Raw genomic sequence first — 24702 nt, 5'->3', positions numbered from 1 at the left:
CTCGACGCTTTCCACGCAACGCTTACAGCGCGAAGGCGCCGCGCACGCGCGCGGGGCTCGGGGACGCGCTCAACCGGGGACGCGCTCAACCGGGGACGCGCTCAACCGGGGACGCGCTCAACCGGGGACGCGCTCAACCGGGGACGCGCTCAACCGGGGACGCGCTCAACCGGGGACGCGCAGCGCCGCTGGCCCCGCCCCCACCCCGCGGGCGGGGCCTGCCCCGATAAACACGGCCACGTGCGGGGGGGCGGGGCCTGCCCGCGCTTCCGGCAACACGCGCCCGCCGCCGCCACATAAATAGCGCGGAGCGCGCCCGCAGCCACCGCATCGCTCCAGCCGCCGCTCCGGGTTCTGATCCGCCCCGCACCGGTCCTGCCCCACACCGCTCCGGGTACTGTTCTGCTCTGCCCCGCAGCGAGCTCTGCCCAGGTCTGCTACGCACCGCTCCAGTCGCCGCCGCCGCTCCCAGTCCCGGTGTTGGTCCCGCTCCGTGCCGTCGCCATGCCGTTCCTGGGGCAGGACTGGCGCTCCCCCGGGCAGAGCTGGGTGAAGACGGCCGACGGCTGGACGCGCTTCCTGGACGAGAAGAGCGGCGGCTTCGTGGGCGACATCAGCAGGTAGCGGCGGCGGCGCGGTCCGGCCCCGCTGCCGGGCGGTGCCGCCAGGGGGCGCGGTGCCGGGGCGGGGGGGCTGTGGGGGCGGACGGGGCCCCTCGCCCCGGGCCGGCTCAGGGGCCGCCCCGGTGTCGGCGGAGCGGGGTCGTTGTCTGGGTGACCCCTGGCCCTGCCGGCCGAAGGGCTCGGCGGCCCCTCCGGGCCTATAGGAAGCTCCGAGTGGGGGTCCCTCAGCCCTCGGCGGGCTCCCCACGTCCCTATGGAGGCTGTTCCTCCTCAGGCGGCCGGGCTGTCCTTATGGCTGTGGAGAGTAGCGAAAAATCGAGGAGAAGATGAAACCTTCACCTGCCCCGCGGCCACAGGGCTGTGGGAGCCCTGGCGAGCATCGCCGGGCGTCTCCTGGGGGCCCTGGGGGTGGCTGCCCACCCTCCCCTCCCCCCCAAAACAACCTTGCTTGGGGCTTCCCGGGCTCGGAAGGATGATGTGTCTGAAGCCATAAATCCTCCCCAGGCCATGAGTAATGTACCTTACGTGCCGCTTGACTAATCTGGCTGCAAAACATCAACAAACCCCCAAGATGGTGCGGGCAGGAAGCTTTGCAGGAGCGTGGGTGTCGTGGGCTCCAGCAAGATCGCTCCTGTCAAAAGCAAACTTTTCTCACAGAGCTCCATCTTGTCCTCAGCTGTGTGCTGCCAGGGTTGGGGTTGCTGCCACCTTCCCACTGCTAGGGAAGGGTCAGGAATGTCCATGACAAAGGGACTTGAAGTAAGAGGACATTTGCTGTGAGCCACTCCTGAGATGTTATCATGCAAGGAGGCTTTTGTAGCAGGTATCTCCTGCTCTCTTTCATGTCAGCTGTAAGTAAAAATCAAGTTTAGGTTTGCAATTTGTAAGTAGGTAGAAAAATGTCTGGGTTTATACATCCCTTTTCTCATTTAAAAGCAAAGAGGTGACATATTGACCCCGGGCTGAGGTCCTTGCTCAGGTCCAGCTGCCCAACTACTCAACCTGTCACGATGCTGTGAAGAATTGTGTGGAAACCTGGCAGTACATAAACAGGGTAATAATCTTCCTCCCATGCTGGAGCTCGTCCACTGCTGCTGTTATGGTGGTTTCAAATTACAGAGTCATTCAGTAGGAAGTCAACAGGCAAGCGTGTGCTGTTGACATGTGAGATTTAAAGCAGATCCATCTTGTGCTCTTGGGCTCAGATTCTGCCACTGCATGGGGCGTGTTAACCTGACCCCCTATTGATTTTGTGCAACCATGATAAAACATGAGCTTGGATATTCCAAAACGACTTCTTCCTTGCTGCCATATTCTGTTCTCAGGTATTGCTCTCCACAGCAGGAAGCAGCATGGATGAGCAGCTGAGATGTTCTGCTCTCAGGTTTAGGTGGTTCTGAGCAAGCTGCAGTTGGCAGAAGTGTCTGGTTCCCCAAATGGTCGTTTCTGTGAATATTGTTCACCTTCAATGCTGCTGCTTTTCCCCTTCTGCCGTGCTGTGGTGGAGCCCATGGCAGTGGTGCCTTCCCAGAGCTCGGATGCCCTGCAAGGGGGACACAGAGTAGGAAGGGGGAACCAAGGGTCAGGGTGTTCTGAAACTGGGAGAGGTTTCTTCTACCTCTGGGGCCATGTGTAGGTGCCAAACCAGAACATCCAGCTGGATCATGCCACAGGGGGACCTGGATCCCTCCTGGGGCTGAAACTCTGACTTGGTCACTTGACTTTTGCATATGCTGGTGGTGTGGCCATGCAGACAGCCAGTGAACAGGGGAAACAAGAAGTCTTGTCCCACAGGTTTCATTCCTTTGCAGGAGGCTGTGCTGAATAGCTGTCAGAGGTGTGTTTGGTATGGTGCTTGTGTTTGGGTTTTGTTTGAGATTAAGCAGTGTAAACGCATGGTCTGTACGGGAAGCTTCCTGGCTGTGTAAGGGTCCTTGTGGCTGTCTCAGAGGAAGCTTGCCCAGGGCTGAAGCAGCAGCAGCATGTTTTGGCACCTGTCAGAGCTCAGGGGCTGTCTGTGCCACAGTGACTGAGAGGTGCAGTGAGGTGTCTGGGGTCCTTCTTCAAGTTTAGGTCTGCACACAGCCATGGTTCATCCCTTGTGAGCTGCTAGAGCAGTGGAGATGGCTCTGATTTGTTCTCCTGTCTTCTCCTTGGCAGCTGTGAGGCACCCAGCAGCCCTGGGCAGCAGGCTGTGCTGGACCTCTGCTGAGAGCCCCTGGTGCTGCCCTCCCCTGCCACCCCAGGGATCTCTGCAGCAGTGCTATGGCTGCCCAGGGGCTTCTTAGTTTCGAGTTGTGGCTTGGATCTGCTGATTTGCAGGTGTGCAGTATGTGGGGATGTTGATGCACAGCCTCTTTACAGCTAGCCTTTCATTGCCCTTGAAGGAAATAAGGGGTTATAGCTCCCTTCACTAATAATACAGTTACAGCAGAGCTCGAGCAGAAGCAGGCAATGGGCAGTCTTGGACAAGAGATCCTAGCTGTTAACTTGTGTAGTCACTACTGTGTGGGGTCTGGAAAACCATCAGATGAGTCTGAACTTCAGCTAAGCTTTTCCTGTAAGCTTGAAATAGTATTTTGTGGGAACTCTTTTGTTAGTAAATACTTTGAGAACATATATATGTCTTCAGGGATGTCTAAATATGTCCTTCTGTAGCAGTCTGACTGGCTCAGAGCAATCTGCTACCTACACTGGGAGGATATGGTGTTACTTAAGGATAGAAATAGGTTAAAGAGTGGAAAAGAACATTGCTCAGCAGCGTCCCAGCATGAACTGTGTAATCTGTTACCTGCTCCTGTCATGGGTATCTTGGCTGGCCCAGAATTGAGGCACCAGAGGTTCCTTTAAAAATACCAATACTGGATGCTGAAACTGTGTGCAGACTACTTCTCAGAGGCAGCCTGCAAGAAGGCAGCTTTGGAGGCCACAATAAAAACATATCTGTTTTTTTCTCCATGCAGGAAACAGTGTTCAACAAAATGCAGAACTAAACAGAATCCTTGCTTTGTGTCATTCACAGCTTTTGTAAAAAAGATGATCACAACAAAGAGAATCTCTTCAACAGCATAAACTATGATGTTGCTGCCAAGAAGAGAAAAAAAGATCTGCTGAATAACAAAGCCAAGACTCAATGTAAGACATCTTTTTGGACTTCTTTTTAAACAAAAGTTGCTGCAGAAGAATGGAAAATGCTCTATATCTATGTTTTTTTGCGCAGTGCATGAAGAGCCTTCTAGAGCCTTGAAGGGCTTTGCGCCCATGTTTGACCTAAGTAGAGAACTTGGATACAGTTTAACGTGAAGATTTATGCCCCTGTTAGTAATCCCTGTTCTGAGGAGTTGTGCTTGTTGTGTTCAGATTTTTGTCATTTGTTTGTCAGGAGGGTAATTTTTTCCTATGGTACATTCAAATGAACCAGTTCCAGTATTTTCCCCCTGTAGACTTCCTTGTGCACAGCAGGCTAAATTTATTCTTCCTTCATATGCATGTTGAGCACTAATCTACATTACTGGAGGCTACAAGCCTGAATGTAAGCTTTGATCCTATCTCTGTGTGCGGAGTGCATGAAAAATGAAATAAGATTTCAGCTCACTCAAAACAATAGAAGGCTTGAAATCTTTCTGTGTGCACAGCGAGCAGCCGGGGTCTCAGATGGGGCCCTGGGGCAGCACCCGCGGGAGCCTGCAGGGACAGCACGGCCTGTGCTGGACTGACTGCAAGATAGGTACTGGAGTTACATGTGAGGGCTACAAATGTAAACATAGCCAGAGGAAATGAGTTGCAATTCCCACACTGCTATTAACTCATTGTGCATCCCCCAGGATTTTGGAAACTGTTGCCAAAAGTTGGCCCCTCAGTGTATTCAGTTCTCAGAACAAACAAATGTTACCATGACAGTTTTTGGCTGGATTCTGCTGTGACCTACCATTGAAAAGGGCTTGATGCAGGGTCAGCATGCCTGTAACTGAGACTGGGTCTGTCCTTGGACTTACAGTACCAGGCAGGAGTACATTCCATAGCTTCAGATTAATTTACAGGTTGCTTTAGGAGTTCAATATTTTCTTTATGGAAAGGAGTCTAGCAGGGTGGAGAGGAGATTTTTTTTTTTTTGTACTAGCAGTTAAATTGCCAGTGTGTGGTAGAAGTAGGGTCAAAAGCCCATGTGAAAATGGAGTGGGAGAAGGACTGAGCAGCATAACTGCTTATAGTACAGGCTCTTCTGCAAACAGAGTTAGCAGTGTGTGCTGGGTATTGGGAAGTTATTTTGGGGAATGGATGGGACAACTCCCATTCTGAGGGAAGGGAGGGGCAATTAGAAATAGGAAAATTTAGGTCCCACATAGTTTTTTCTTTTTTAGCAAGTTAGCTGCAAGCATAAGCATGCTCCTCTGAGCCTGACCTCACTGCTGAAAGCTCTCTCTTACATGCCTGGTGTCTCGTGACATTTTTGCTCAACTTCAAATTTGACATACAATCCCAAGCCTGTAACCAAGGTAATAAATAGTTAATAAAATCAATAACAACAAAACCTGGCTGTCAGCCACACTTACTGTCTGGGACCAAAGAGGAGGTGCTATGGTATATCTGTGGCTGGCAGATTAAACATTTAAAGTCTTGAGCTGTGTCAATGAAACAGAAGCCTTTTCTGAGGCTTAGGGCTACAGTCTCAAATGAAGCTGTATAGAAACAAAGCAGCTCAGCAAGTTGCTAGATTTGGTTTCAAGTGTGGTGGTGTAAACAAAATAATTTAATTTATAGTAAAAGATAGTGGATGTTATGAGCAGAACAGGGATACAGCTCTCTGAGGTGGAAGATTAACTGAGTGAAATGTCTTTGTCCAAACAGATTTCCACCAGGAGAAGTGGATCTATGTTCACAAGGGAAGCACAAAAGAGGTGAGTGCCTCTACAGGTTCTTTGTTCTCTTTTCTACTGATTTTTACAAGCAGTGGAAGATCCTGTGCTGATATAAATCAGCAGAAGCTCTTAAGAGATAAGTGGAAGATCTGGCTTGTGGCTGGAATTTCAGTAATGATTTTAAGCCCCTATCAGGGATCCAGAGCTTGATGTACAAGGCTTTGTACATGTGTTTAAAATATGACTTGTTTGCTTCCCTCATTTAAAAAAAAACCAGCCATTTGCAGGCCAAGCCATAATACTGTTCTTGGCTTTCACCCAGTACAGTCCTAACATGGAAAATCATTGGAATTTATCACAAGGGCTCGCTTGCATTCATGGAGAGAAGCTGCTGTAGGAGACTGCTCTGAACTCACACTGTGTATTGAACCCCAGGAATGTGTGTCTCATTCTCACACGTAAATTCATGGGTCATGAGCAGAGCATGGGTCTCTCTTGGGAAACTACCATAATCTACACTGGGCCATGCCCACTCTTGATGTCAGTAAGTGCAGCTCAGCAGGAGCCAGGCCTGCCTCCTCTGGCTGTGAGCTGCTCCCATGGTTTGTACCCATCAGCTTGCTAAATTGAGTTGCTCTGGGTCAGGTCTACCTAGTGCTGGCTGGACTCAAGTCTGCCAAAACATGACCCAGAGTGTTTTTTCTTCTCAGCGCCATGGTTACTGCACCCTGGGAGAAGCCTTCAACCGCCTTGACTTCTCCAGTGCTATCCTGGACTCCAGGAGATTCAACTACGTTGTCAGGGTGAGTCCAAGCCCAGGGTCTATTGTGATGTGATGGTGCTGGAGGCTCTGAACTGAGCACCAGTTGGGTAACGGGAAGCACTGGCAAAGAAGAGCTGTCTGAGTATGCAAGTATGTTAGGCTTTTCTGCATGAAGTAATTAATGGAAGTTGTGTGTGTGGATAGATGCCCAAATCTTGTCTTTAGTTTATTAAAATGGAAAGAAAGTAAAGTGGTGATAATATCGAAGATGAGCTGTCCTTACCCTAGAATTCCTACTACTTTTCAATTGTGTCATTCACTTTTGAAACCCAAAAGGCTTGGCTTCTAATTCTTGAGTTTTCAGTTCAGCTTCTGAAAAAGAGCATGGGCTGTCTGCAGATGCCACAGGGCACTGAGACCTCTTTGCTCCAGAAGCTCCAGTCCGAGGTCTGTGGAGCCTTGTCTCCATTGATGTGATACAGGAGAGACTCAGGAGAGCTGAGCATTTTTGGAATGAGGAGATGGGCTGAACCTCTTGGTGGCACTGATCTTCTCTGTTAAGGTTAACAGTTGCTCTTAATCCTTTGTGACTGGGAGTGGTTTCAGTGGGTGAAACATTTGTTTAGTCCTGACAACATTAGTTAATAAAGGAGTCATCAGCTTCAAGTTTCCCATGCTCTGGCTTTGCAGAGTAGGTCAGGGCTTGGTGTGGCCAAGGAGGTGGTAGTGATTGGGGGACTTACTGTCCTGAGAGCTGGTGGATACTTGTATGTTTATCTGCGTGTGATCTGCAAATTGATCTTGAGTTTCAGAATGCTTAGCAAGATTTGGAATTCAGTAAGGTTTAAAAAAAGTTATTTACTTGAGGCTGTTTATGAACAGCTCCTTTTCATGCCTTGTGAGCAGTTGATCACTGGTGAGGCAACAGCTGCTCAGGTGTTAGGTTCTGGAGCAAGCAGCAGTGGTATTGCTTTCCCTTTGAGTCAAGTGTCATGAAAAGTGTCTAAGGAAGAAATTACCTGAGCAGGCTCACCTTGATTTGTCCACCTAGGTTGTCCAGGTGACAAGTCACCTGTGGAAACTTCTGTCACCCTGGGAAGGGTACAGGCATTAGGGATGATGACCCTCTGGCTGTATAGGAAGGGCAGTCACTTGGATGTCCCACAACAGGAGTGGTGGCAGGGAATGGGGACTCTGGGGGAGGCAAAGCAGGATCCAAGTCATGTAAACTCAGGCTCTCCTAGCTCTGCTGATTTTGGGACGACTTGTTTTCCTGCCTGTGCAGAAGTGATCACCAGTGCTGAGGTAGTTGGAGTTTCCTGATATTGGAGAGATATATATACACACACACAGCCGTGTCATCTTCAGGGGGATTACTGGAGAAGGAACAGTTCATGCCAAGGCCATAACCCTTTAGTCAAATATAAAGAAGGAATGTAAAATAAAACTTGTTTAGTGCTGCAGATATCCCTTTGGCAGACTATGTTAGGACAGTGAAGAACTCCAAAGACCTCTGCTAAGCATGACCTCAGGTCATGCTGTGCCACATGATGGGCTTCTGCTGCTTGGCCCAATGTGATAGATGTCTCATATGGGACTGCAAAGGTGGAGCAGAAGTCCCACTAAATTTTTTGAAGAGCAAATTTAAATTTCAGTTAAGTCAGTGCAGTCTGGTGAGGGCCACCTTCTCTTTTCTCATGAGGACTTCATACACAGCACATTTGGGATGCTTTTATCAAAAACAACAGTTTTGAAAGCTATGGAAGCTGACATGTGTCCTTGTTTCTACAAATTACCTCTCTTCTGAGCTTTTAAGAGTAGCTTTCCCCCAGTAGTTTTGCAGATATAGTACTACTGAGAAGTATGAAGGTTTCTAATTGAGGTTGACTTGTGGTTTGGCAGTTTAAAGAAGATATTAAACCTGGTACCATGGATCAAACTGTAAAATTGACTTCTTAAAATGAAAGGCTTGTATCAGCCAAGTCTCCAGTGGATAGTAGCTCATAAAATGCCTTAAATGCCAGATTTACTCATGAAAAGCTCTGCCTAGATGTGGATCATGTTTATGGTCCTTTGCAAGTCGCAGGCCTCCTAAAGCACATGGATGGGCAATCTGTCACATGGAAAATGCCTTGAATATTGGCAGAAAAAAATTTTCCCTTCCTTCCCTCTCCTTGTTCTCTCTAGTTCCACTCCTTGCTCAGGGTACCTGATACTAATGTCATGCTACTTAATTCATCAAGCAAATGCTTTTCAAGGAGGGGTGTTTGGAATTGGAGGCTGGAAAGAATATGCCTGTAGGGGAAGAAAGGAGAAAAACAGCTGCAGGTTTGAGGTTCTGCTGGCTACACCCAAGCTTGCCCTATAGAGACATAGGCTGCATCACTTGCTGGTAGCAAAATGGGCTCTCAGGCTTAACATGAGCTCACCTTTCTGAATTTCTCCAAACTTAAGTGAACAGTCCTTAAGTGTCTTCAGTGCTTGCTTTCTTGTCACAGGAGTTTCTACTTTAGATACACCCAAACTAAGTTCTTGGAGTTTCTAATGGTGCACAGGTGAAATGGGCACCTCCTTCAAGTGGGGTGGAGGTATGAGCTGCAAGAAACTTGGCAGGTATTTTTCATGGGCAAATACCATCAGCTGGAGCCAGTAAGTCTATGTAAGTGAAGCAGAAAAAATTTTCTTCTAACATCATTCTTATCTTGATGATCTGCTGGTGCAGCTCTGGAAGTGCCAAGTTATAGGTACTGGTGTCGTGACTTGGTCCTTGCTAATCCTTCAAATTAGTGCATCTGCTTACATGTTAGAGAACAGTCAGTGTTCCCTTTTCAGGGCTTATAAGGAAGTATGTGATTGACCCAAAGGACCCAAACTGTTTTTGGTCTGAAGCAGCCCTGGTTTCTCTGGTCTTAAGAGATTTAATGAAAAGACTGGAAGCATTCTGTAGGCATAATTAGTGGGAGCAGAGACAAAGGTGCCTGCAGCCCAGGAGTTGGTTTTCCTTCAGGAACACTATGTTCAAAGACAGGTTTAGCAGCGTGCTTCTTCAGAAAGGGATTTCTCATATGATGGTTGTGTAGTCCCAAGGGAAGGTGCTGTTTCTGGTCATAAAAGCTTAGGTCATGTTAAGCAGCCTGGGGACAACTCTTGTAAAATAACACTATCTAGGTTGTGTGCAGCCTTCTAAAGTAGTCTCTTAAATTTGCTTCTTAAGTTTTAATAGAAGTTAGCTCCAGGAGTCCTGGATTTATGCTGTCCTGAAAGAATAGCAGCTGGATGTTGTCTCATGGAGATCTGTCAGCACCTGTACTGTAAATCATTGTAACTCGCCTTGCCCTGGCTCCACCTGTCAGCTGACAGCCAATGTGACATTTCAGCCACCAAAAGTGAAGGGCTGTGAGAGCAAGATGGGGCTAGAGGAGGAATTTTTTATTTTTTTGAAGCAGTCCAGATGTGAGGAGTTGCATCCCCAACCATCAGGAACTTATGGATCCCCACAAGGTGCAGTCCAGCTTTCATATAGCTGGCTTGAGGTATTCAGTGGGGAATTTACACTTCAGTAGTTTGAGACTTGTGAGACTTTTAATCACTACAAAGCCTTTTTTGAGTCAAGGTTGTACTGTCCTGCTCAGCACAGCAGGATTTTTTGGCTCTTTGTGCTGTGAGCCCTAGCAGTGGTTATTTGGGGTGTGGATTGCCTGCACACCCCTGGGTTGAACCAAGACTGTGGCCAAAGTGCCATCTGGCTGTAGCAGGTCTAAGCAATGCTGCACACAGTAGTCATGGGTGCACAGCAGCGTTTTCATGGCCCTGAAGCAGGAGCCCTAGTCCCCTGCCACATGGCACTGTTCTGTTTGCCTTTTTTTATCTTGTGCTTATGGGAGGAGAAGGATCTGCTCTGCTGCTGAAGCTGAGAGACTTTTTTGTGCTGCTGCTCCAGATGGATGGCTGGTGGGTTTGAGCAGGAGCTCCACTGCACTCAGGGGAAGTGAGCAGGTTACTACCATGCTGGGTAGGCTCTGGGATAGCCTACTGCATCTCTTGCCTTTTCCCTACAGCTCTGGCAAACTTCTAATAGCAAATAAAATAGGGAAGGATTTTTTTTGTGGAGCTACCAGGTCAGCTTTCTCAAATTGAGGAGCTGGAAGAGTGAATTTGGATCTAATGCCAGAGGTGTTGCAGACTTCCCAGCTCCAGTTAAAACTGGCTGGAATGCAATTACTTAGTGTATTTGAAAAGCAGACCTTTTAAAATTGCTCTTAACCTTTCCCTGTGCACTCTCTCCTACCATCTGTCCCTCTCAGTTGAGCGTGGGCTGGACTTAATGCAGCCACATCATAACACAGGCTTGTAGTTCTCTCTCTGGTCTTTTTACCCTACTCAGCATTAATCTGAATTCATCTGTCTGCTTTAGTTATTATGCAAGTGGCAATTTAATTTATTTTTTTTATACTGCTGTAGACCCCAATTTGGCAATCCATTAACTGAGGTCATACTTGGAGACTGTGCCAACACTAAAAGATCCCCAATGCACTGGAGCATGTGGGACACAGATGAACTGTACTGCTTACCTGGTTTCTGTGTATTATATGAGCACAGAAGAATAAAATAACTTTTGATTTGGAGGACTAGCTAGTTGCTTCAGTCAGTGCTTCCTGGGGAGTGGAGTAGCCCTAGAAGTATTCACAACATAGTTTTCATATGGAATTTCATCCTGTGTTTATTGCTGTAGGAGAAGGGAAGGTGACACATGATATCTGAGCTAGTTCATGGAACATAAATTGAACCTTGGTAAACACAGACAGGGCAAATTTGAATCTGTTCCTTTAGCTAAATTAATTTTGTACCAATTTAGTGTTCCTCAAGGAACTGAGATTTTTATCCTCATTGTTCTAAAAGAATGGCCCTGGTGTCCAACTCCTCTGCTATTACATTACATGATTCTTATTGCTGCATGCATTTTGGTGTTTTTGGTAAGGGGCACAATATTGCTAACACCCAGCCTGGAGGAAACTGTCTCTCTGCCAGCTCCAGAACAGTGCAATCTGGAGACAGCAGTTGTTTGTGCACAGACAAGCTGATCTGGGTGCATGTGTGGCCAGTGTACAGATGGAGTCTGGCAAATTCATCACTATAATCAAAGGTCTGAAGGCTAAACAGTTTAGGATAACAGAGTATTACAGACTACTGTGGGACATTGGTTGGGGTTTTTTCCCACTTATTCATCCATATTTCAAAAAATAAGACCTTTTATTAACTTTTCAAACATCTTGCAAGCTGCCTTGTATTTAGTTATTGTGGTCTCATTAAGCTGATACAGCCAGAAAATCCACTGATGCTTGTGCACCAAATATTACCCAACTCTCCTGCATCTCTCATTTCCTCCAAACAAGCCAAGAAAACAAGCAGCCTGCCCTTGACAGGACTTAGTGCAGGTCTTTTTTCATCTTGGGGTTTTTTTTTGGTCATGTGAGGTGCAAGATATTAATAGAATGTAAACTCAAAGCCATCTGATGGTGGTGTTGGCCTGGATATTAAACAGAAGAGATTGGTCACTGAGGCAACTTCACTGCTCCTAAGTGGCAGTCACATGCCAGTGCCCCAGATGAGCAGAGCAGGCTGCAGTAATACCTCTCCCTCAGCTCCTGCTTCATGGCAAACTGCCGGTGACTTTTTGGATGCATTTCTGTCATTCTTCTAGCAGGGCAAACAGTTCAGCTCATGACTTATCAAGTCTAGTCAAAAGCCATCTTAGTTACTTGACACAAGTAGTTGCACCTTCTCTGGACTCTCTGTGGTGCCAGCAACGGGATACTGGCGCTGCAGATGATAAAGGATTAATAAGCTGGTCATGTGGCAATGTGTTGATTGATTTGTAGCATAAAAGGTTTTTCCTTTCCTTTCTAAATTAAAACAGAAGTCTATGTACATCCAAAACAAATGGACTGACACGTGGGCAGGCTGTGCATTTATATAATGTTGGGGGAAGGGAGAAAGGCTTGTAAGATCACAGGCCACATGTTCTGCAGAGCGTGTTCCATAGGAAATTTCCCCAGCTGTTCTTGTGGCACAGAGATGGGGAAGAGAGAGTGTGTCCTTCCCTATGGGAAATGCTTCCGTTAACAACTGCAGCCCAAATTCACTGCTCAGCTTGCTCAAGAGTCAGGAGGTCAATGATGGGAAGTAAATTCTAATTGAAAGTAAAAGCAAGATTTTCATTAGGGGAGATTAACAAGTAAACAGGGCAGACAGGGAAAGGTGGTTTGTTACTGTAGTTGTTAGAGCTAAACAGGGAAGGAAACTTTGGGAGGGAAGGGGTTTGTTGTGGGCAGGATTTTTGTTCTTTCTACAGTACTTAACCTTTCTGTCGTGGCAACAGCACTCTGACAAAACCCATGCAACCCAGGAGGTGACGTAAATTGTGGAGTCTGATTCTCATTAATGGTCTGTCAATAATGTCCCCATGCACACAGGCATTTGCTCGTGCTCCCTTATGACGCTGCTTGTTTGTGCCCTGGTGTGGGATGGTGACGCTGGCCGAGGCTGTTCCCTTGGTGTGAATAGTGGCTGCCAGTCCAAGCACCGCTGTGGTTTCTGTGCATCTCTGAACCATGAAATCAAATTCCCTCTCCCCCCACAGTGAAGATAATTAAAATGCCTTTTTTTCCCCCTACCTCTTTTGATGTGAGTTTAATTATTTGGCCTCTGCTCTCCTTCCCTTTTTGTGTTACTTTGCTCTGTTGTTCTGTCTCCTTTTTATTTTCAAGCAGCAAACAAGTCTCTGGACTGTTTTGCTGTGTCATGTGACTAGGAGTCAAGATTAGAAAGGTATCTCTGTGCTCTAAGGCTTGCAACTTCTATTTTTATCCACAGCTGTTGGAGCTGATAGCAAAGTCTCAGCTGACGTCACTGAGTGGCATTGCCCAGAAAAACTACATGAACATTTTGGAAAAAGTGGTTCAGAAAGGTAAGAAACGGAAATGGTGAGGGGGAGTCTGATTTAATCTGATGTACTTTAGTGAACCACATCCTTAAAAACAGTCAGGCAATGCTAAATGGGTGAAGAGGGGCTCCACTGTTTATTTCTGTAGTGCAGTTCTGCTTTCTTTTCCCTCAGTGAAGGACTTGGTGGGAGGGGAAGGAATGGGAAGGAATTTCTGTAGTCTGGTAGGTATCTGAGAGGTGACTCCTCCTTTCCCAGCTTTGCTCACTGCCACCCCTTCTGCATCCTACTGAGTCCTATTTCTGACTGCAGAAGATCTGGCAGCTCATGCCCTTGGCCAGGCATATCTGCAGTCCCTGCTGCTGCCTTGCTGGCATTGTGCTGTACCTACTGCTCCCACTGCTCTGGAGGGGTGTCTTCACCTGTTCAGGGGAATGAATTGTGGTTGAGATGTGGTACTTCCTTTGTGGATGTTTAGCTGTCCCTAAAGCCTGGGCATGGACAGCAGCCTGTTATTATACATAATGAGAAATGTGCATTAGATGGGGAAAAGGTGCACATAGATAACTTCTTGCACAGTATCAGAGGGGAAAACTGGCTGGTTGCCAGAGGCTGGAAAGGGAAGTGCAGCAGATCTCATCTGCTTATCCTGGGAGGCTCTCTTTCCATCTGCTGTCTAACCTGCTGTGACTGGCTAATGTTTAAGTGCTTTCCTCTAAAAAGAAAAGCACAGGCTGGCTCTCTTGGCCTGTGAAATTACAGCAAATAACTTGCCTGAGAAACATGTAGATTCAGAGAAGGATTTTGACAATTCCTATTTTTAACATTTCCTGTTCTTCCAAAGTCCTTGAAGATCAGCAGAACATCAGGCTAATAAGGGAATTACTGCAGACCCTCTACACATCCCTGTGCACATTAGTTCAACGCGTCGGCAAGTCTGTCCTGGTTGGAAACATCAACATGTGGGTGCACAGGATGGAGAGCATTCTTCACTGGCAGCAGCAACTGAACAACATTCAGATCACCAGGGTAAGCACAAATCCTGAAAGCTAAAAATATTTTCTCCATCATGAAACCTTTGTTTTTATTGTCAACGGCTCTCATTTGGGTGACTGCTTCCCACTCTACTCCCAGTAAAAGCACAGACTTGGAAGGACCTGGAGTTGCCAAAATAACTGGATGCTTTCCTAGCATTACTTGACTCCCTTAATTCAAACTCAATGTACATAACCCAGGATCATGCTTGAGGTTACTGGTCACAGACTTTGGCTTGAGTCCATAATGGCTGTGAAGTGCTGTGTGAACAGAGCTGGACAAAAAATGATCTCCCCCTCTTCAGTCCTCAGAGGCCAGGCCTCAGTGTGAAAAGTCAACTTAGGCTTTCTCAAATTGAGCATTTGCCTTCAAAACTTGTTTACCAGACAGCTGAGGTTTTTAGATTTGTTTAATCTATAAATTAAATGCAAATTTTCAAATAGCTGCATAACTTCATGCTTCCTGGCTGAAAATACCAATGATTCTTCCAGTAGTCTGGAGTTACCTGTTCCAGCTGGATGAGTCCTGCTTTTACAACATCTGTTTTTCCAACAGCATCTGTGGGGATGGGAACGATGTGTTAGATGATAAATTTCTAGACTGGCTTTACATGGGAATCAAATCTGAACTTGTTTCATGTCACACAATCACAGCAGCTTTGATGTTGGACTAGACCTCTGCAAGTCATCTGGTCAAACCCCTCTGCTCAAGCAGGGATACAAACAATAAGTTGCCCAGGACTATATATACATTTTCTGTCTCAAATGGATACTTTCTCCACTGAAATGCTGAAGCTTTCCCCCCATGCTGATATGGGTTGGTGTTCTCCTTGTAATCTTGAAGAACTCTGCCTATTCAGGCAAAAATGATCAGAATATTGCTTGTGAAAGGAACTGCCTTTTATATGTACTTGTGTAGGTTTGCAGACATTTTTTCTAAAGTAAAGAAAATACATGTTGAGCATGCAAAAAAAAAATTCATACCACTGAGGATAACTTCAGTTCAAGCTGGAACAAAACCAGGTGAATTCAGAGAAAGGAAGAAGCTGAGCTCTGTGCAGCCAGTTACTTATGGTGCAGTGAACTTGTGGTGTTTCTGAAAGGGGAAATGTCTTGCAACACCCAAGACCTTAATTTTTTAAAAAACCCAGAAAATGTAAAACCAACCTTGAAAAATGTTGTATGTGCTATAGCTGCTTCAAAAAAAAAGACAAACTTCTGCCCAGAAAATGACAACTTACTGATCTGTTCTGGTCTGTGTTCTTTTTGCAAAAAAAAAAAAAAAGTAATGCTTGAAAAGTTCTGGAAAAGAGTACTGAGGGAAATCTAGTAGCAGATAAGCTTTTGGCCTGATCCAGAAAACCTGTAAGGATTTGCTTGAGTCACACAAATTGTTTTGGTTTTTTTTTTCCCAGAAGAAGATATACAAGTGTGAGCTTTGTTTGGGATTTTTTTCTTGACCCAAGAGTCTATGAGCTTACTCTTGCCTGTTGTGCCCTAGCAAAGCTTATGTGCAGTCATAGTTCAGAAGAATGCAAAATACAGCCTGGCAAGGAAGGGCAGTGGGACATGATCCAGGGATCCAGTGCGTTTGTCCTCCCTCAAAAAATGTGCCAGGCTGTCATGGAAAGGAATGTCCTCCAGACACTGTAGGGACATTTGACTCCTCCTGGAGTGATTGTGTCAGGTCTGCCTGGCAGGTGATGATGCAGAAATGGATGTTTTGGTTGAGGAGCTCAGGTCCTTGCAGGTCCCGGGCAGTGTCGCTGCTCTGGGCAGGCCGGCACTGAGGGAAGGCAGGAGCTGCTGCTGTGCAGACATACTTATTGTTCCTTGGAGTCTCCCATGCCGTGGGATGGCTGGGGATGGGACCACATGATTAAAAGCAGCCTCATGCAGTGTTTCCCTGCTGCTGGTGGGCTGTGTGCTGCTTGTTTGAAACAGTTAATAGCTCTGTCAAAGATGAGGTGGGTGCTGTGACTCTGCAACTTAAAATAGCAACAGCTCTGTGCAGGATGAACTTGGCACATCTGTCTAACATTGTTTCTTTGTTGGAGCCCAATCCTAGAAGCTGCTGTTTGCCTTAATAAGGCTGGGGCTGGTTTTGAAGCTGCAGCTGGTGCCCAGGTTGTGGTCCTTGCTGATGCCTTGCTCCTGTGTATAGCTTGGATTTCCCCTGAGTGCAGGACATGCAGATCTCCTGTGGTCAATTTGCCCTGGAGCTGTACCCCAGGTGGACTTGCAAAATAATCCTCGACCCTGTGGATGCTAAGCAAAGGTGGATGGGGGCGCCTTTTGTCTCTTTAGGCTAGGATCTGCTTTTGTGAGGCTGAACAGCCTGGAAAACCAGAGCTGTGGGAAAGGGGCAGGTCCTTCAAATGTTCCTAGAGGAAAAGCTAACCCTGCCAGCAGTGACCTGGGAACCGATGCTGTGAGTACTCACCAGCCACTGCTGTGGTTGCAGCAAGACTCTGTGATGATATAAGCTAAAACATGTCAGAAGAGCATGGGATTCCCAGCAGTGTAACCAGAGCTGAACTTGAGAAGTAATCCCCATCTGCCTGGTGATGGAAAGACCTGGGTGGACAATAGCTGATACCACAATACAGCCAATGTCCTGCTGTACTGAAAGCTGATGGTGATACTTCAGGGAGCAGAGTCTCACAAGTATGGATGTAGGGTGGACAAAAAGGAGAGAAGGAGGCTTGGATTGCAACTCTCCTAATTATTGTACTACAGATACACGTCCTCTTCCTTGAGGTTATCTCAAACAGTTATGGGGCAGAAGGTCCAATATTTCCATGTAAAATGTCTCCTTTATGTAGAAGAGGGAACTGCTGCTTTGTTCTCTGTGTGAAGAAGTTTTAAAAAAGCAGTAGCTATGCTGCAAGCTAGGATTTCTTAGGTTTCCAGCTTCCTGGGAGCTCAGTTCTGTGTGTCTCTTGCAGCCTGCCTTTAAAGGAACCACTCTCACGGACCTGCCGTTGTGTTTACAACTGAACATCATGCAGCGGCTGAGCGATGGGAGGGACCTGGTCAGCCTGGGCCAGGTGGCTCCTGACCTCCAAGTGCTCAGTGAGGACAGGCTGCTGTGGAAGAAACTGTGCCAATACCACTTCACAGACAGACAGGTATGAGGAGAGGTGCAAAATACCTTCAGTTTTTGGTGTACCCCCTCCCCAGAAAGAGTGTCTGCCCTGCCTGTTCTCTTACTTGGCTGTCTCTTGGATCTGAGGACTGTGCAGCAAGCTGATAATATAAGCTGGCATGGAAATGGCTGTGAAGATGATTTATATAGAGGGTTTTACATGTCTCAGCAATGATTCCTGAAATAGGATCTTGAGGAATTAATCATACACTGAATTTCAATCCTAATCCAGGTGGGAACAACTGCATGACTTGCAGTTGCTCCTTGCCCCACGTGTGCGGGGAAAACGTGCAGGCAAGCTCCAGCAATCACCCTGATGTCCCAGGGACTGACACCCTTGCAGAGAGTCTTTGTGGATGTGGTCTATGAGCTACACTCCCTTGCCCTTTAGAGCAAGAAATCCCCTCTGAGCTGTTCTGTGAGTGATGGGATGATATGTGGAAAACAGCCCTGCTGCTGCCCACTGTACCTGTGTAAACATCTCTGGCAGGCTGGGAATCATCTGGGATCATCTAAACTTAAAAGCAAACAAACAAAAATCACTCTCTGTTTATGGGTGAATGTCTGGGATGTTTATACTAGACCTCTGCACTTCAGGAACCATGTGCCAGATTTCTCTGCTGACCTGGCTTTATTTACTCTGCATCTGACTTGGGAAGTGACTCTGGAGGAGTTATTTCTTCTATTAAGTAAATTCAAATCCGGTCTCTGCAACTAATGAACCCTAAAAGAGAAATGGGTGAGAAAGAGAAATCATCTCCCAAGCTAATATGATAAATTACTGTCTCTTAGACAAAAATACCCCAACTTTTACAATTATTAAATGCAACTCTATTTGCTGTGCTGCTTGCCAGAAACAGTGGTCAGAGTAGCATGAAAGAGCTCCCAGGGTTTCAGGCTTTCTATGGTGAGGTTGATGAAGGCAGAACAGACCCTCACAATGGTACTGAGTGAGGCTTTGCCATCAGGAAAATGCTTATAGCTTTTTCAGCTATAAGTAGAAAGTAAGAGCTTCTTAGCTCAAAGAAGCTGGGAGTCTTCAATGTAAGAGCTTTCTCAGTGTTGCAAGGCAACTGTTATGGGGCTGGCAGGGTTGACATGTGAGGGAGAGAACATCATGAGCTGAACAGAACAAATCAGTTTTTTGACCTGCTATAATTGGATGCATCTGTTCTTTAAGATTCGCAAACGTCTGATCTTATCTGACAAAGGACAGCTGGATTGGAAAAAGATGTACTTCAAGCTCATAAGGTGTTACCCACGGAAGGAGCAGTATGGTGACACACTGCAACTGTGCAGACACTGCCACATCCTTTCCTGGAAGGTATGAGGTGCTGGTGGGACAGACTTGATTGGGGCAGGAGCCACGGGGCATCCAGTGCTTCCTCTGAGTGCAGCTGGCTTAGGGTGTTGCAGTTCATTTGCCTGCATAGCCTAGTGAATCCCTGATCTTAATTCTCCCTCAGCTATTGAGACCCTTGCTTCTCTGTGCTTCAGAGATCCCAGCTTTGTCGTGAACATGAGTAGTGTCCATTGGGGCCAGAGGGTTGGAAAATCGGGGGAATGTTTTAGGGCTGCCTGCAAGAAATCATTTTAGCACTGCCAGCAGCTTCCTCTACCCATTATATGCAAATGGAGGTCTTGGCAACAGGATTAGCTGGAATGAAAGCTGATGGCTGCAAAACAGCTCGGGACAAAAATCTGCTGACCACTGTGGTGATATGCAAGGCATGTCTCTGGAGTTAAACTCCAGTAGCTGATGGTAGGCTCTAGCCTCTCTTCCCTCAGAAGAGGGGAACAGAATTAATTGGATCCCTGCTGCTGCTTTTTTTGATGACTTGCCCCTAAGATATTAATTCCAGTTCTGAGCTGTCTACTATTCTGGGCTCTGCTCTACCTATTTGCACGTGGGATGTCTGGCAGAGGGGCAGTGCTAAGTTGGCTGATGCTTTGGCAGCCTTTCTGCAGCCTCTCTAAATAGAATTGTTTTCTCTTTCCCAGGGTACTGATCACCCCTGCACAGCCAACAACCCAGAGACTTGCTCCACCTCTCTTTCACCACAAGAGTTTATCAACTTGTTCAGGTTCTGAACTTGGGTCAGCGCAGCCTATGCAATTCCTACAGGACACTGTCACAGAGCTTGGACACTCCATTTGTAAATAGTGTAAATATTCATGTTTGCTTGAAGCTCCTGAGTCAAGGAACAAGAGGATCTCGGAGAAGAAAGGTGAAGTTGCTCACTGACAAGCAGCACTTAAGGAATACAGACTTCCATAGGAATGGTGTATAAATACAGCATGTTGTACAGAGTCCCTTTTTTATCATCAGAGTACAAGATACAGGGCAAAAAGACCTTCATTCTTTGTTTTTAGAAGTTAAAAATGAATTTGCCCCGCATCCATTTGAGAACTCTTTTGGTTTGTTTCTAATAGAGAGAAAGCAATATGAGGCTAGGACTGTTGAACTGTTCCTCCATCTGGTTTTATTTAGCATACATATTTATAAGTATGACATTTTAGAAATATTTATGAAAAATATCCCTGTGACAAGTTTAATAATACTTTTGTGTTTTTAAAAGGACACATTCTAAAATACTTAGGATAGAAATCTAGCCTACTTGCAGGACAGAATCGCAACATACCACTTTCTACCTCCAACAGATTGAGTACCTTTCAAACAAAACTCCAGTGTACAATGTGAACTTTTGTATTTTGTACAATGATTTAAAGGGAAATGTTTGTGATAGTAAGCATCTTTTCCTGTATTAATGCTTACCTCTTTACATTAGTTTTCTTGCTCTACTCAGTGCTTGAATGCCTAGACAATAGGCACCATACGAATACCTAAGAATTTACTCCATCCTCTTTTGATTTGTTGGTTTCATGAAAGACCATGCAAATGTGACAAGAGAAGACAAAAGGATGAGCATTATCTCTAAGGGAGGAAGTTCTATGATAGGGAAACAAAGGACTGGATTTAATCTCACAAGGTAAATTCTTATCTGCTTCATTAGGTTAATTGCACTAGTTAAAATCCTAAGTGAGGTTAGAATCTGTTTTTTCGAGCCCATGTTTTCCAAGATAGACACTGCTCTGTATTCCCACTGCTGTCAAGTGAATTCAGTCATCTTGGAGCTGGTAAAATATAGGGGGAACTGGGCCACTGAATCTCATTAAATGATGCGGTTTTTATTCACTGGAAGACTGGCAGCAAATGTTTTGTTTCAGAGCCCTGGAGTTTAGGGAGTGATTGGTATTTAGCAGTCAGGGCTTGGGTAAGCAAGGGATTTCCAACAATACTGATATCTTTGGTTCTTTGTCCATGCCAGGGGTAAAGACCCAAGGACCCTGGTCCCTTCTGCTTCCAGTGCTGAGCTGCTTTGTGGGATCTTCTGACCCTAACCCAGAGCTAAATTTTCAGTCCTACAGAGTAAGTGGCCACTTCACCATGGTTGTGATCTGGTTCACTGTCTCCTCTTTTGCATGCAATGCTTCACTTTTCTCCACAGTGGAGCTTGAAGAATCCAGCTCATTCCTAGCAGTCTGAAAACCTGCAGTGGAAAGTTTTTGCTGTTTGCTAGTAGATTTCCTGTATAGCACTTTCTCTGTGTATGATGTAAGCAGGATACCTCATAAGGGTAAATATTTAGTGGGTTGTGTGTGACTTTGTACAAAAATTTTGAGGAGAAGGAGTACTCAGGACAATTCAGGAAGAACTACTTGAGTTAATTATTGTTAAATATGCTGTTCCTTTTTTTACATTTTTATAACTGACTTTGAACACTTTTCTGCAGCTGTTTGTATTTTAAAATGACAGTATTTGCATTTTTGCAAACTAAGTCACTTTGCATATTCTTGGAAGAGATGTGAAAAGGGAAAAAAGCTGCCTCTAGATGGAGCAGTGGGAAGAGGGGAAGAAAACGTGGAAAATGCTGTCAAGAACTGCCCTTCTCCAGCTGCCTAACAGCAAATCCCGAGTTTTTGCTCTTCCAGAGAGTTCTGTGAGCCTGCACCACCCTTAGCCCAGAGCTTGTCACTCTCCAGAGAGGAGGGGAAAACACATGCAGGATAACAAGCTTTATCTTGGTGTTGATGCCCCATTCATCAGTTTGACTGCTGGTGGAAAGTATAAGCCTCCTGATCATACCCATGTCAACTGAAAGTGATTTAAAAACTGCTACCTTGGAAAAACACTTGTGCTTGTTTGGGGGGGGATGTTTGTGAGTAAAGGAGGCCAGTTTCTGTTTTCCTTCCTGCGTTGATGGCAGCGGGTAGACAAGGCTGAAATCTGGCTTCAGTGAGTGAGGACATTAGGAGTGAAACTTGCAAGTGAAGTGAGTGAAGCATTGCCACTGAATTTGGAGAGTCCTGTAGCTCCTTTTTCCAGCAGTGAGAAGACCTGTCCCTTTGGCATCCTTTGTTTCCAGCTCTGACTTGGGGTTGGTTTGTTTTGTAGTTTTGCCTCTGCCACCCATGGTGAGCCAGCCTGTTGTGATGGGAAGGCAACAGTATTTTGGTATGAAAGGCTGCAGCATTCTGCCTACTCTGCATCTGTGCTTAGCACTTACCCTCTGGGAGATTGTGACACTGAGTGCATTTTAAGCTCAGATTTGAATCTGGCCTACTGCATTCCTTGCGTAAGAAGATGGGAATTCTCAACATTGAGCTGTGATTTGGGAAGGTCTTGGCTCCAGCCATTGCCTCTATCAACCCTTCACTGGCCTCCTCTACCCAGAGACCATGGGTCATACTGACAACAGATTTAATGTGCAACTGAGGCTCCTATTTTTAAAACTTATTTCACTTATTTCTTAGCACTGTAAGGGTCAAAGTGCTGAAGATGATTTGTTATACATGGACACTTGTCTGTTGCTTGTGTGAGGTCTTGGGATATTGCTGTCAGTGTCCAAACTAGCAGCAAACCAAGCAACTACTGTACAGAACAAAACAGACTAAACAAAAAGAAACAGAATAAGCCTTATTCAGTTACTGCCTCAGTCATTACCCTCCTGCTGCAGCAATTGTCAAAGATGGCCTTGCTCACTTTGGGGACCCATTGTTTCTTGAGTGGCTGGTACAAGGAGATGTTGCAGTGAATTCAAGACTCTTGGTTTGTATTTAAAAGCAAAATGCTGTTGCATCCAAATACCTTACTCATTTACAACAAAGCCATCAGTATTTTAGGGGTGCTAAGGCATCTGCCTGGCTGAGGGTGGCAGGGTTACAGAACTGACAGTGATGTCAGGGGCTTCCAGGTGGGATGGTTTAAGGCTGCTCTCAGGCAAAAAGGACTCCTTCATTTTAAGACAATTGTGGCAAAGCTGTGGTGAAGGGAAAAACAGACTTTTGCTTGTATTTTGGAAATGGGATGTTCTTTTCAAATGGCATTTCACTTTCCAGTTAGTTGATGCATTTCCATTAGATATGCATCAGTTCTTATACTAGAAAAGGAGAGCTTTTCCTCTCTTTGGGGTTTTCTCTTGCCAACATCTCCAGGGAAATCTCATTGTCTTTAGAGGATGTATTAACTAGTGCAAAAGCATAGAACATGGTGCTCTGAAGAGGAAAAATAGATCCATGCAAGGGAAGGAGGCTTAGGAAGGGAGAGATCCTGGAGATCTCTGTTTCAGCTTTCCAGAAGAGGCCAGTTTTTGATGTGGTGGCCATTTCAAGAGGCACGATTTCAGCTGTACATACCTTAAGCCATTTACACTAACTATGGTATGCTGAAGTTTGATCATAAAGCGTGTGTACCTCCTCTTAAGTTTTTTGGGTTTCTTTTTTTTTAACTGTGGGAGTTGCTAGATCCTTAATTATGTAAAGTGATTAGGAAAATGCGTATTGCTCTGAAGACATTGCTTTGTATGTAAACATTTAATTGCACCCTGCCACTTTCTGTATATGGGAATATATTTTATATTGTTTTTCTTTGCCCCAGGTTTAAACTGTTTGTATTCCCATTTCTGTTTGACTTCAATTACTTTTGGGAAGTTGTCACCTTTTAGAACATACACAGGTACTAAACCAGCTTTTCTTGCCCAGAAAATTCCTTGGCCCTTAGTTGCTAGAATTTCATTTAGAGCAGGAGCATTTCAAATCCTATTGTGTAGCAAACAAACCAGATGTGCTTTTCACACTGATCTCCTGCTTGGTACAGCAAAGCAGCGTTGTTCTCTGCGGTTGTCCTTACAAATGTGTTGCACATCTTCTCTGTAGATCAGCACCTTGCCAGAAAGACATAGCTTTAAATTAAAATGTCCCTCTTGTAGCTGGCCTGTTTGCACAAGCACAGGCCCTGTGGAGCTGATGGCTGATCAGGCTGGTACAGACTCACTCCCTCCTTCAAGGGTTGGGACTCTGGTGTTCTGCTTGTGCTGCTTTCTCAGCTCTTTGGTTGTGGTGATGCTGGTTCCAGGCTCTGAAGCTGTGGTCAGCCCTTCCACACAGCTGTCAGTCTGTGGCTGCTGGCTCTGAGTCTTTACCAGCACCTAATTTCTATCCAGTGTCTTCCTCCAGTGATTTTGTTAGTAGCAAATCAGCTTTGCAGGAGAACAAATCCATCTTGTCCTTGATACATGCAGTCTGAAGTATATAGATACTCTTGACACCAGAGAAATTCCCTCTCTATTGACCAAGTGTTGTGGTTCTCCTCCTGGGAGGGCAACTGAGGGTGGAATTTGCCTTTCTTTAGCCATCCTGTGCTGCACAGAATGCTAACATGTCAGCTACCAAGAGAACATTTTAATTTGAAATAGAAAATATGCTCATCTTTAGGAACTAATCTACAGTAATTATAAATACTTATATATGGAAGAGAGCGTGTGTTCTGTTTTATTTTTCCTTGAAGTTTTAACTAGAGATGATATGAAGTGAAAGGCATCCCTTATATTAGACTTCTGTTTAATATTATTGTGTGGTTAAAATCCTTCCATTATAAATTTGCACACTTTTTTCCTCTTTCCTTGCATGTTCAACTGATTTTTATAGCTGTTCTGTGCAGACAGTATTTTTGTAAGACATTTTTGACACTGAATTGCAATAAATGTTCAAACAATGTGAACCACAGAGTTGGTTGTCTCATTGCTTCCAAGGTGGTGACCTTATCAGCCTTGAGCTCCTGATGACTGTAAGCAAAGACTGTTCTGCAGGAACATCCAGAACTTGGCTCGTTGTCACAGTAGAAGATCCCAGATAGAGCTATTGCTTCATCCTGTCTCAAAGGGAAATGAGCCTTGGCATCCAACAGAACCCGTGCTCCCAGGGAGCCTTGTGCTCATGATTCTGTGCCCACAGCGCAGGAGAGATTCCTGCCCCAAAAGAGATCAGCAGTGC

The 24702-nt window shown here is 45.7% G+C and overlaps 1 protein-coding gene across 1 annotated transcript; it reads left to right on the top strand.

Annotated features, from left to right (window-relative positions):
* Window positions 1–286: 286 nt before the first annotated feature.
* FBXO32 (F-box protein 32) lies at window positions 287–24430 on the top strand. The gene is made up of 9 exons (XM_036403683.2): window positions 287–620; window positions 3646–3758; window positions 5472–5521; window positions 6193–6285; window positions 13119–13212; window positions 14033–14217; window positions 17171–17353; window positions 18551–18694; window positions 19372–24430. Exons 1-9 carry the CDS (start codon window positions 505–507, stop codon window positions 19459–19461), a joined length of 1068 nt encoding a protein of 355 aa, XP_036259576.1. The 5' UTR covers window positions 287–504; the 3' UTR covers window positions 19462–24430.
* The last annotated feature ends 272 nt before the right edge of the window (window positions 24431–24702 follow it).

Source organism: Molothrus ater, chromosome 1, assembly GCF_012460135.2.
Source record: "Molothrus ater isolate BHLD 08-10-18 breed brown headed cowbird chromosome 1, BPBGC_Mater_1.1, whole genome shotgun sequence".
NCBI lineage: Eukaryota > Metazoa > Chordata > Aves > Passeriformes > Icteridae > Molothrus > Molothrus ater.
Note: the sequence above shows the minus strand (reverse complement) of the source record. Positions and strands in the feature narration are given on the sequence as shown.

Bases quoted from the DNA above. Each gene is read 5' to 3' on its own strand.
- FBXO32 (XM_036403683.2), top strand. From the start codon at position 505: ATGCCGTTCCTGGGGCAGGACTGGCGCTCCCCCGGGCAGAGCTGGGTG. The intron at 621-3,645 runs GTAGCGGCGGCG...TGTCATTCACAG, and splicing joins TTCGTGGGCGACATCAGCAG to CTTTTGTAAAAAAGATGATC. The intron at 13,213-14,032 runs GTAAGAAACGGA...GTTCTTCCAAAG, and splicing joins GGAAAAAGTGGTTCAGAAAG to TCCTTGAAGATCAGCAGAAC.